This window comes from Giraffa tippelskirchi, chromosome 11 (assembly GCF_054371585.1).
Source record: "Giraffa tippelskirchi isolate mGirTip1 chromosome 11, T2T-mGirTip1v1.2.pri, whole genome shotgun sequence".
In the NCBI taxonomy this organism is placed as follows: domain Eukaryota; kingdom Metazoa; phylum Chordata; class Mammalia; order Artiodactyla; family Giraffidae; genus Giraffa; species Giraffa tippelskirchi.
In genome coordinates, this window is record NC_137285.1 from 64,195,336 (window position 1) to 64,208,250 (window position 12,915).

General features: G+C 40.3%; 1 protein-coding gene across 1 annotated transcript in view; it reads right to left on the reverse strand.

Annotated features, from left to right (window-relative positions):
- The window catches only part of DCHS2 (dachsous cadherin-related 2), a 311,921-nt gene that overhangs the window by 138,638 nt on the left and 160,368 nt on the right, over window positions 1–12,915 (reverse strand). Inside the window, exon 4 of the mRNA XM_081543223.1 lies at window positions 2,613–2,849. Coding sequence (XP_081399349.1) covers window positions 2,613–2,849 — 237 coding nt within the window. The remainder of the gene's footprint in view (window positions 1–2,612; window positions 2,850–12,915) is intronic.

Consider the following 12,915-nt stretch of genomic DNA (forward strand, 5'->3'; position numbering starts at 1 on the left):
TCCAGTTACTTGGAAAACAGTCCGCAATACATAAAGTGGGGAAGTAGGGGGATGGGGGAAGGTTGTTGTAGAACAGCAAGTATAGTTGGATGTGTTTTCATACAATTTTTTTGAAGTGTGTGTGTCTGTGAAATGAGCAATGGGTTAAAAGTACCCATTACTTTTGTGATTTAAAAAAGTAGGATAAAAATAATGTTGAAAGAACAAAGAGCAAGCCATAGATTGCATGGTCTCAGTTCTTTCATGGAGAAAAGGAAAGATTCATTCAACACTGCATTGTTGTGTCCAGCTCTACTCTTTGCTACTCCATGGACTGCAGCATACCCGGCTTCCCTGTCCTTCACCATCTCTCGGCTTTGCTCAAACTCAGGTCCATTGAGTCAGTGATGTCATCCAACCATTTTATCCTCTGTTGTCCACTTCTGCCTTCAATCTTTCCCAGCATCAGGGTCTTTTCCAATGAGTCTGCTCTTCGCATCAGGTGGCCAAAGCATTGGGACTTCAGATTCAAATCAGTCCTTCCAATGAATATTCAGGATTGATTTCCTTTAGGATTGATTGGTTTGATCTCCTTGCGGTTCAAGGGACTCTCAAGACCCTTCTCCAACACCACAATTCAAAAGCACTAATTTTTTGGTGATAAGCATTCTTTATGGTCTAACTCTCACACCCATATATGACTGCTGGAAAAGCCATAGCTTTGACTATACAGATCTTTGTCAGAAAAGTAATGTCTCTGCTTTATAATATGCTGTCTAGGGTTGTCATAGCTTTCTTCCAAGGAGCAAGGGTCTTTTAATTTCAGGGCTGCAGTCATTATCCGCAGTGATTTTGGAGCCCAAGAAAATAAAATCTGTCACTGTTTCCATTGTTTCCCCATCTATTTGCCATGATGTGAAGGGACCGGATACCATGATCTTCGTTTTTTGAATGTTGAGTTTTAAACCAGATTTTTCACTCTCTTCTTTCACCTTTACAGAGGCTCTTTAGTTCCTCTCTGCTTTCTGCCCAAGGGTGGTATCAACTGCATATCTGAGCTTATTAAATTTCTCCCAGAAATCTTGATTCCAGCTTGTGCTTTAACCAGCCCAGCATTTTGCATGATGTACTCTGCACAGAAGTTAAATAAGTGGAGTGACAATATACAGCCTTGACGTACTCCTTTTCCAATTGTGAACCAGTCCATTGTTCCATGTCTGGCTCTAACTGTTGCTTCTAGACCTGCATTCAGGTTTCTCAGGAGGCAGGTAAGATGGTCGGTATTCCCATCTCTTTAAGAATTTTCCAGTTTGTTGTGATCTGCGCAGTCAAGATTTTAGTGTAGTCAAGGAAGAAGAAGTAGATGTTTTTCTGGAATTCTCCTGCTTTTCTGTGATCCAACAATATTGGCAGTTTGATCACTGGTTCCTCTGCCTTTTCTAAATCCAGCTTGTACATGTGGAAATTCTCAGTTCATGTACTGTTGAAACCTAGCTTGGAGGATTTTGAGCTTTACCTTGCTAGCATGTGAAATGAGTGCAATTGTGCAGTAGTCAGAATATTCTTTGGCAATGCTCTTCTTTAGGATTGGAATGAAAACCGACCTTTTCCAGTTCTGTGGCCACTGCTGAGTTTTTCAAATTTGCTGGCATATGGCATGTAGCACTTTCACAGCACCATCTTTTAGGATTCGAAATAGCTCAGTTGGAATTCCATCACCTCCACTGTCTTTGTTCGTAGTGATGCTTCCTAAGGCTCACTTAATTTCGCACTCCAGGATGTCTGGCTGTAGATGAGTGATCACACCATTGTGGTTATCTGAGTCATTAAGATCTTTTTGTAAGTTGTTCTGTGTATTCTTGCCACCTCTTCTTAATAGCTTCTGCTTCTGTTAGGTCCATACCATTTCTGTCCTTTATTGTGCCCATCTTTGCATGGAAGTTTCCCTTGGTATCCCTAATTTTCTTGAAGAGATCACTAGTCTTTCCCATTTTATTGTTTTCCTCTATTTCTTTGCATTGTTCACTTAGGAAGGCTTTCTTATCTTTCTTTGCTATTCTTTGGACTCTGCATTCAAATGGGTATACCTTTCCTTTTCTCCTTTGCCTTTTGCTTCTCTTCCTTTCTTGGCTATTTGTAAGGCCTCTTCAGACAACCATTTTGTCTTTTTGCATTTCTTTTTCTTGTGGATGGTATTGATCACTGTCTCCTGTACAGTGTTACAAACCTCCATCTATAGTTCTTCAGGCACCCTGTCTCTCAGATCTAATCCCTTGAATCTGTTTGTCCCTTCCACTGTATAATCGTAAGGTCATACCTGATTTAGGTATGATTTAGGTCATACCTGAATGGCCTAGCTGTTTTCCCTACTTTCTTCAATTTAAGTCTGGATTTTACAATAAGGAGTTCATGATCTGAGCCACAGTCAGCTCCCGGTCTTGTTTTTACTACCTGTATAGAGCTTCTTCATATTCAGCTCCAAAGAGTATAATCAGTCTGATTTCGGTGCTGACCATCTGGTGATGTCCATTGTATACAGTTGTTTCTCGTGTTGTTGGAAGGGGGGTGGTTTGCTATGATCAGGAAATGTTCCAATAATGGATTTCAATGTAGTATAAGACTTAAGTACTTACTCAAGGACTCTTTAGCTTTCACTGTTCCCACAGGGCTGTCTTCAGGCACATCTTCATAAACAGAGAAAGTGTACTTAGGCCTTTCAAATTCAGCAGGTGCCAGAGTCGTCTGGAGAATGTGTATGGTGACTTCAGCATTAGTGACAGACACCAGCCCACCACCATCTTGAGCACAGACCATCAGCAAAAGTGTGGTGGATTCCAAATGACTAAGAGTTGATGTTAAGTAAATAATCCCTGGTAGGAGAAAGAGAGAATTAAAAGGCATACAACATGCAATAAATACGTATGATCAATGTTAACACCTGATCTGCTAATGCTACTATGGTGGTTGCTACCTGACCGGGCCACGGTATGCTCAATATTCGGTAAAACATTATGCTGCGTGTTTCTGTGAGGGTATTGTTGGCTGTGACTGAGTCAAGCAGATTGGCCTCCCTGCTGTGCCTGGGCCTTATTCAGTCACATGAAGGTCTGACTAGAACAAAAGGGCTGGTCCTCCCCCAAATAAAGGAGATCCCTCTTGCCTGACTACCTTCAGCTTGGCACAGTGGTTGTTTCCCTTTCCTTTCAAATTGAATTGAGACATCTTGGCTCTTCCTGAGTCTTGAGACTGCCAGCCTTCGGCCTCGAGATACAACGTGGGTTCTGTGGGTCTTGAGTTTATTAACTCACCTGCAGATCTGGGGGCCTGTTAATCTCTATAATCACAGACCCGATTCCTTCAATAAATTCCTTCAATATATGTATACACACACACACACACACACACACACACCTTCATATTTATATATGTCCTATTGGCTCCATTTCTCTGGAGAACCCTAATACATCCACTTTCCAATCAAAGAACTTGAGAATATTTGCAAAATGATGGTCCAAATTCCACCAGGTAAGCAATATTGCCTAGAGCTTAAACTTTAAGTCATCTTGGAAATATATCAGTTAACCAGGAAAAAACATAAATTGTTGCCTTCATCAGGCCTTACTATCATATCAGCAGCCCGGGATGAGGGACTAGCAGACTACATCACATAATCCAGTATAGTCTAGGCTAATGCAGGGTTGTTGGGTGATCACCATCTGCCCAGGTACCAGACCTTAAAGCCACAGATAAAACTGAAGTCTTATCTTCTGGGGTATCTGCCATAGCAAGACCAGAGGGCAGCTCTTTTTCAGGGAATTCCATTCTCTTTGTTAGTGAGAGAATAAAACATTAATGGCTATGGATAAGGAAACTTCAAGAAACGTTAAAACTGTTAGGTAGGAAATTAGGCATGAGCAACGAGGGGTTGCCTGGCTGAAAGGGATGCAAGCTTATCTCTAAAACCCATCTCAGACATACCCAGGAGAGCTCACAGATATGCTACAAAAATAACCACAGAGACTTTTCCAACTCCTGCACATACGCCCTAGACACACAGTGAATACAAATGTACCACAGGGGCTTTTCCAAGTAACCTCAGGCAACTAGGGGCCCATTAAGGGTTCACAAATATTCTACATCTGATTATAACAATAGACTGAATTATGGGAAGATATAAACAACACAGCCTGCTGTTATATAACTTGCAACTGTCAGTTGGCTTTGAGCGTATGCCCATTTGCATTCCCTTTCACTGACTGGTAGTGGGTACAAGCCCTATTTTGCACAAAGCATAACCAAAAGGAGGAGACGTGAAGTATAAAAACGGGGAAGCTACCCGGGAAAAAGAAGACTCCTTTGAGGTCGGCCTGCTCCCATATCTTGGGAATGCCTGTCTAATAAAATATCTATTATCTGTTTGAGGAGAACTGAACTATAACTTGCTGCTGTTTTAAACCCTTTAGATTGTTGTTCCAAATCTTTGTTGCAATGAGGCAAGGATCAAGGAAGAAAAATAAACCGACCCGACAAAAGCATGAGGATAATTTAGGCTTATACACAGAGGGCTTCTGAGAGAAGAAGGTATAAATGGTTAAGCTGAGGAGAGATCCAGTAATGCTGAGAAAACCAATCATTTATTATTGCCAATACCACCTATTGGTGTGTTAGTGTGGAAACACGAAAAGAGGTCTAGCATAACCAGTTTAAGAGATGAAAATATTAGTTGTATTTAACAAAAACACACACACACATAAAATGTTAGATGCATTTACATATAAATAAATGTGGGTGAACCATATGGAGTCTATCACAACACAACTGGCTTTAAGCATTAGTTAAATGAAGGACTGGCTACTGCAATTTTGCCAGTTTATGAGAAGCTGACAAAAATATCGGAAATGTTTGTTTTCCAGGCATTTAAAAAAAAACTGACACCCATTCAATTTCTTTCGTTTTTTAAATCAAATCTGCCCTGTTATAACTCCAATTCCTCGTTCTGATGTTCATTAGAAATTTAGTGAATTTGTCTTATTTCTCCTTGGCAGACACATCATCAACAACCAAAGCTAAATATCTCATCAGACCTGTGCCAGGCACAACATCTCCATTTTCTTATCTGACATGATTGTATGTCATTTCACTTGCAGTTCCTTTCTCCTGAACATTCTCCAAATTGATCTGGGAACACATGGTTCCAGATGCAATCTGACTATAACAAAGAAGAGCAGAAACATTTTTTATTGGAATATTTATAAAATAGTAATGTAACCAAGTATCACCAAACCCACATTTGCAGTCATGTTCAAATTGGGGTTCATACTGATTTGTTGGTTCACCAAAACACTCAATATTTCTGTTATTGATTAGCTTCAAACTTTCTTTCTTAGAAAAGTCTATGCTTGATTAAAAAATAAAACTCAAATAATGCAAATGTATCTGTCTACAGAAGAAAATGGAAAATCTCTCTAACCCAATTCTCTGGGTATATAGTCTTCTAGAATTAACTCAGTTTTAACTAGTGGACATTTAAAGGCTTTTATTTTCCACACAGATGGTGTCATTTCCATTATGACAATGAAAAGATTAATGCCTGCCTCAAGGAGACCACAAGCTGGGCCACCTGCTTTCAGACCAACTCCTTCCATATTATTTTTCATATTTGTATTAGAATAGTCTTCCTAAAATCCAAATCTTGACTTATCAGTGCTTCTCCCAGTTTTCAGGGAAAGTGTAAATGCCTTCTGGTGATAACCAAGCTGCTCAATTAGTATTTTTCCATCTCTGTGGCTCCGTCTCACCACTCTCATTGTACAGGATCTTGCTCTTGGCACAGTGAACTATATCTCATTTCCAGAATAGATCTGGTTCTTTTCTATTTGGATTGCTGCATCCCCTGCCTGAAATAACTTCTTCATTTTCTCTGACAATGATTTCTACTCACATTTTAAAGCGCAGCTCTAGCTTCACCTGGCACAGGGGACCTTCTTCTACCTCCCACCCTGCTTCAGAGACCGCTCCTCCAGGACCTCACAGCAGCCTGAGTACCTGTGCCCATAATACACGTCCCACACTGTACTTAACTTTTTTTAAATTGGAGGATAATTTCTTTACAATGCTGCATTGGTTTCTGCCATACAACTGTCATAACTATGTATTAATATATATCCCTCCCCTCTTGAGCCTCCCTGCCATGCACCTCCCATCCCACCGCTCTAGGCCATCATGGAGCACCAGGCTGGGCTCCCTGTGCCATACAGCTGCTTCGCATTAGCTATCTGCTTTTCAAGTGGTAGTGTATATAACTCGGAGAAGGCAATGGCACCCCACTTCAGTACTCTTGCCTGGAAAATCCCATGGACGGAGGAGCCTGGTAGGCTGCAGTCCATGGGGTCGCTAAGAGTCGGAAAGGACTCAGTGACTTCACTTTCACTTTTCCCTTTCATGCACTGGAGAAGGAAATGGCAACCCACTCCAGTGTTCTTGCCTGGAGAACCCCAGGGACGGGGGAGCCTGGTGGGCTGCTGTCTATGGGGTCGCACAGAGCTGGACATGACTGAAGCAACTTAGCAGCAGCAGCAGCAGTAGTGTATATAACTACCTTACACTTTAATTAACAGTGTTTGTCTTTCTTATCATTCATTCGCTTACTCATTAATTATTTCATTTATTCATGATTTACTCATGGTTTAAAAATCAAAAGACAACATTTTGAAAATACATAAAAAACAATGTAATATACATAATAATGCAGAGATCTGTAACTAAGATGAAAAGATACAAATAAACCAAAAGTTAAGGTGAATAAGGACAGATAACTCTTATACGAAAGAATAAAGCACCAACCTAGACAGCATATTAAAAAGCAGAGACATTACTTTGTCAACAAAGGTCCATCTAGTCAAAACTATGGTTTTTCCAGTAGTCATGTATGGATGTGAGAGTTGGACTATAAAGAAAGCTGAATGCAGAAGAATTGATGCTTTTGAACTGTGGTGTTGGAGAAGACTCTTGAAAGTCCTTTGGACTTCAAGGAGATCCAGCCAGTCCATCCTAAAGGAGATCAATCCTGGGTGTTCATTGGAAGGTCTGATGTTGAAGTGGAAACTCCAATACTTTGGCCACCTGATGAGGACAGCTTACTCATTTGAAAAGACCCTGATGCTGGGAAAGATTGAGGGCAGGAGGAGAAGGGGATGACAGAGGATGAGATGGCTGGATGGCATCACTGACTCAGTGGACATGGGTTTGGGTGGGCTCCAGGAGTTGGTGTTGGACAGGGAGGCCTGGCGTGCTGCTGTTCATGGGATCACAAAGAGTTGGACAAGACTGAATGACTGAACTGAACTGAAATATGATAATGCTCAAACTCATTAAAAATAACAGAAACACAAAATTAAAAACAACTACCTCCTATTTTCACCTCTAATGTTGGCTGAAACTTTTAGGTAATATTTTGCTAGATTAATAAAGGATGTGGTATCAACATACACTGTCCAAAAGACACTTTGGCAATATTTATCTAATAGTAAATTGTTCTTATTCAAAACCTAGAAACCTACCCTGTACCTATATAAGGGATCTGAAATAGGAGCAATATTGCAATATTGCAAATGACTTTAATATTCATCAAGAAAATAATAAATGTTTAATTCTATTGTGTTATATTAATAAAATATAGTAAGAATACTCCATAGCACCCAAAATGAATAAAGGAAAGATACATGTTTTCATTTTAGAAGATTTTACATGCTACTGTTGCTTCTTAGTTGCTCAGTCATGTCCAGCTCTTTCATGCCCCATGAACTGTAGCCCACCAGGCTCCTCTGTCCATGGGAGTTTCCAGGCAAGAATACTGGAGTGGGTTGCCATTTCCTTCTCCATTACATTGTATATTATACAATTACATTGTATATTTATACAAAAAATGAGTTGTAAAAATGAATCTATATATAATTCAGTATGTTTAAAAAAATTTAGTACTCAAACATTTAAACAATGTATAAGTATACAGTGTATTTCTACTGTAAAAAATTCAGGAAGCGTTAAATGAAAATGTTAGATTACAGAATAATATGTACACTATAATCATAAACACTAACATGTATACTTTGCATGTACACATACATATGCAAAGAAATATGCACACTGGAAAATATGGAAAGATCTGAACAACTATAAACAGAGCCCATCTATATGGGTTGAGATTACAGGACAACTCACTTTATACTTCTTACATTACTATAGTTTTAAAGAGCATATGTGCTATGGACTGAATCGTATCCATCTTCAGTATGGTGAAGGGCTAACCCCCAGCATAGCCATATTTGGAGCAAAGAAGTAATTAAGGTTTAATGAGGTCATCAGGGTGGATTCCTGATACTATGGGATTAGTGTCCTTACAGGAGAAGACGCCAGAGAGCTCTCTCTCTCTCCATCATGTGAGGACACAAGAGCCCTCAACAGGAGCTAAATCAGCCAGGAACTTGATCTCAGAATCCCAGCCTCTAGAACTGTGAGGAATTAACATCTGTTGTTTAAAACAGCCAGTCTGTGGTGTTTTGTTACAATAGCCCAAGCTAGGGCTTCCCTGGCGGCTCAGACGGTAAATAATTTGCCTGCAATGCAGAAGACCGGGTTTGATCCCTAGGTCAGGAAGATCCCCTGGAGGAAATGGCATCCCACTCCAGGATTCTTGCCTGGGAAATTCTATGGACAGAGGAGCCTGGTGGGCTACAGTACGTGGAGTCACAAAGAGTCGGACACGACTGAGTGACTAACCCCGACTGAGCCCAAGCTAAGGCAATTAACTTTGTAAGTAGAAATTTTATATGTGTGTGTGTGTATATATATGTATATATGATAGTCATAAAAATATGTTTATTCAAAACATTATACTACCTCAGTTTAGAGCTTATATACTTGCATACCATAATGAGCTTTACATTGGACATTAAAACATGCATTTTAAAATAACTGTGCAAAAGTCTTTATTCTATAAAAAGCTTCGAGGATGTACAAGAATGGAAACATCAGAACAAGCAAATGAAGATGTTTAGGAGCACTGTATTCAATTAAATGAATCCCTGAGGTTGAGATAAACATGTCCTGTAGAAATTACCTATATAGAAGTGTTTGAACATATGATTCCCATATATAAACAAAAATAATGCTACCAATGCCCAAATTACTAGCAAAATGTGTCCCAACAACATATGGTAAATTGGAAAATGTAATAAAATAAATATCTGTACTATATTCACTCTGCTAGTTGAAAGCATTATCTCTGGTGAGAGTAACCTACTGTTCAATGAGCCTCATCCTCAAATTCCGAAACTGGTATTTTAAATTGAGATAATTTGATAATGAGATTTGAAGTCTCAATGATTTGACAATGGGGACCAAAAAGCAACACATAAGTTATCTGTTGTCTTTATTAGTTTATGCTTGGTGCCACACAGAACGTTATTCCATGTGGCAAAATTAATTTTCTTGTTTTTTAACAAAATTTCACTGATAAATGTCCATCTCATTTGTTATATCACAGATTCTCAACAAATTTGAAGGAAAGGAAAAGAGAAGAGAAAAGGAGACACTGTGGCAAATACAGACAGTTGTACAAATATAATTTTGTCAAGAACCTTCAAACTTAGGAAATATACACTCACTGATCAATAGCTAAATGCCAGTGAAGTGGACTAGTTAGACCTGGCAGCTACAGGCACTGCACGATGTTAGCTCTTACAACGAAGGGCTTAGCTTGCACGCCTGCTAAGTCAGTTCAGTCATATCCAGCTCTTTGCACCCTGTGGACTGTCTATGGGATTCTCAAGGAAGAAAGCTGGAGTGGGCTGCCATTTCCCACTCCAGGGGATCTTCCCGATCGAGGTATCAAAGCCACACCTCTTACCTCTGCGGCACCGGCAGAGACAGTGCCTCACATACAGCAGCCATTCGCAGACGTGAACTCACCACTGGGCAGTGCAGGAGACCTGCTTCCCAAAGGGAAGGGCCTTGCTAAGAAAACATTTTTCAAGCCTTTTAAAACAAGTAACACTGTATAAGTGCCTGACCATACAAGGTAAACATATCTAGTTTTAGTTTTTCAAAAAGTTTTTAAAAGAAGATGCTCATTATCTTACTACTTCAGGTCTCATTTCACAGACATCTCAGAAGCATGGCCTTTGCTTTAGGGTGTCTGCATTAAGATAGTTTACATCCACATATACACGTACACTTATATATGTGTGTATACATATCTATATATACTTACACACACTTGTATTGTGTACCGCCGCCACCAGCGCTAAGTTGCTTCAGTCGTGTCCAACTCTGTGCGACCCCATAGACGGCAGCCCACCAGGCTCCCTAGTCCCTGGGATTCTCCAGGCAAGAACACTGGAGTGGGTTGCCATTTCCTTCTCCAATGCATGAAAGTGAAAAGTGAAAGTGAAGTCGCTCAGTCGTGTCCGACTCTTAGCAACCCCGTGGACTGCAGCCTACCAGGCTCCTCCGTCCATGGGATTCTCCAGGCAAGAGTACTGGAGTGGGGTGCCATTGCCTTCTCTGTATTGTGTACATATATACATAATTGTATATATGTATATATATAAAATATATAAATATTAATCTACTCAAAACTCCTCTGCAATGATGGATGGTCAGTTTTACATGAACAGGAAATCTTTTCATCAAAAATACCAAGTGCCAAGTACTGTCTCCATACTATCACAAATTGCACTGACTTCTGTGAATGCCCACAGATTAGTCACCTAAATCTATCATGGATTTACCCTCCTCATCTATAAATTATGATGATGATAATCCCCCAGCAATCTCAGACACAGTTACTTACTTTCTGAAAATGTCCAATTCTTGTATTAACTATTTTCAAAAGCCCCAAATTTTAGGATTTCTAAGATTTTTCAAAAACTTTTATTAAACAAAAGCATGATACTCCATTAAGAAAAACCGCTCGAAAGGCAACACGACTGATAAGTAGACTTGTCTGAATGTGCATGACTCTGCTGCACTGAGACAAGTCAGTCTGACGGAAAGCCCTGAGGGCCGCCGGGTCACGCATGAGTAGATGTGCATGCTTACACCTTCACATCTTCTTTTGTGTATTTAAATATATGACAGGTACTTGTGTCAGTCAGGAACCAATCAGGGAAACAGAAACCACACTGAGAATGTTCGAGACTATACAATTTAAAGAACCAAAGACACCTGTGTGAAGTGAAAGTGTTAGTCATTCAGTCGTGTCCGACCGTTTGCGACCTCATGGACTGCAGCCTGCCAGGTTCCTCTGTCCATGGAATTCTCCAGGCAAGAATACTGGAGTGGGTAGCCATTCCCTTCTCCAGGGGATCTTCCCGACCCAAGGATCAAACCTGGGTCTTCTCTTGCATTGCAGGCGGATTCTTTACCGTCTGAGCCACCAGGCAAGCCTGACCACACACGTATGAGAAGCTAAAGCCGTAAGAAGGGGAGAATGAGCAGCACTGCAGGAAGCACCGGGCTTTCCCAGGGCTGCAAGGACAGAGAGAAAGAGGCAGCAGTACTACCTCTACCTCAGGGGAGAGGAGGAGCTCTGGGGTGGTGCTGCCCGGATGGTGCCCAGTGCCCAGGGCACCTCCTTGCAGCTGATATCCAAATGCCTGAGAGAGTGACTTACAGCTGGTGTTCAAAACTTCAAGGGCAAGGCCAGCAGGTGCTTAGATTGCCTTTGAGAAGTCACAGCGAAGGTAGTGCTCACCACCCCAGGGGACACTGCAAGGTCAGTGCAACTGATGGGCACTTCTGAAGGGAGTGCATTCTCATATATGGGAAAAGGAGACACTGATAATGATGTACATAAGGGGCATCTTTTAATAAAGAGAGACAAAGATAAAATCTCACAGCAGCAACAAGAGAAGAAAGACTGAGAACCTATAATGGAATAATTCTTCGACTTCTCAATAGCAATGACAGAGGTCAAAGGATAAAGCGATATTGTGAAAGTTATGAAAGAAAACAACTGCCTATCCAAAATTTTCTACTCAGATAAGCTATTTTAAAGTATGAATATTGGATCAGTCAGAATTCTCCAGAGAAACAAAAACAAATAGTGGAAATGATAGAGAGAGAGAGACAGCGATGGGGGAGAGAAGATAGGGAAAGAGAGGAAGAAGGAATAGAGGGAGAAAGAATAGAGAGATATAAGGAACTGGTTCACGTGGGGGTTGGCAAATCTGGAATTCAGGGCTGGCCAGCAGGTTAGAAATTCTTGCAAGAGTCGATGTCACAGTCTTGAGTTGGAACGCAGTCTAAAGGTAGAATTTCTTCTTCCTGGGGATACATAGATCTTTTCTTTGAAGGCCTTCAACTGTTAAGATGAGGCCCACTCATACATATTATGGAACATTTTTTGCTTTATCCAAATATTACTGAGTCAAGTGTTAATCACATCTTAAAAACTCCTTCATAGCAACATCTAGACTGGTGTTTGATCAAAAACTAGGTACCATAGCCTAGTCAAGTTGACACATAAAATTAATTATCACAAACATAAAATAAGACCAAGACAGATAGATAATTTACCTCTTATAAATCATCACTAAAACATTACTAAAGGGAACACTGTTTTGATACTAAATACACTGACCACCTCCTCCCTGAAAGCAAACACTCAAGAAATATAAAAATATATCAAATATATCCTTTTAAATACAACAAAAAATTGGCAGTAAAAACAGTAAAATATTAAGTGATGCACCTAGAGTACTTACAGCATGAATTCAGCTTTGACCTTCAGAGCTTTTACCAAATCCCAATGTCTTTGAACTTTTATTTTAATGACTTTGTGGAACTCAGGAGGCAGAAGACAAGACCAGGGCCTTTGGGGATGAGAGCAGTTTGGAGACGGAGTGTTTCACAGGAGTTCCTCCAATAAAATTA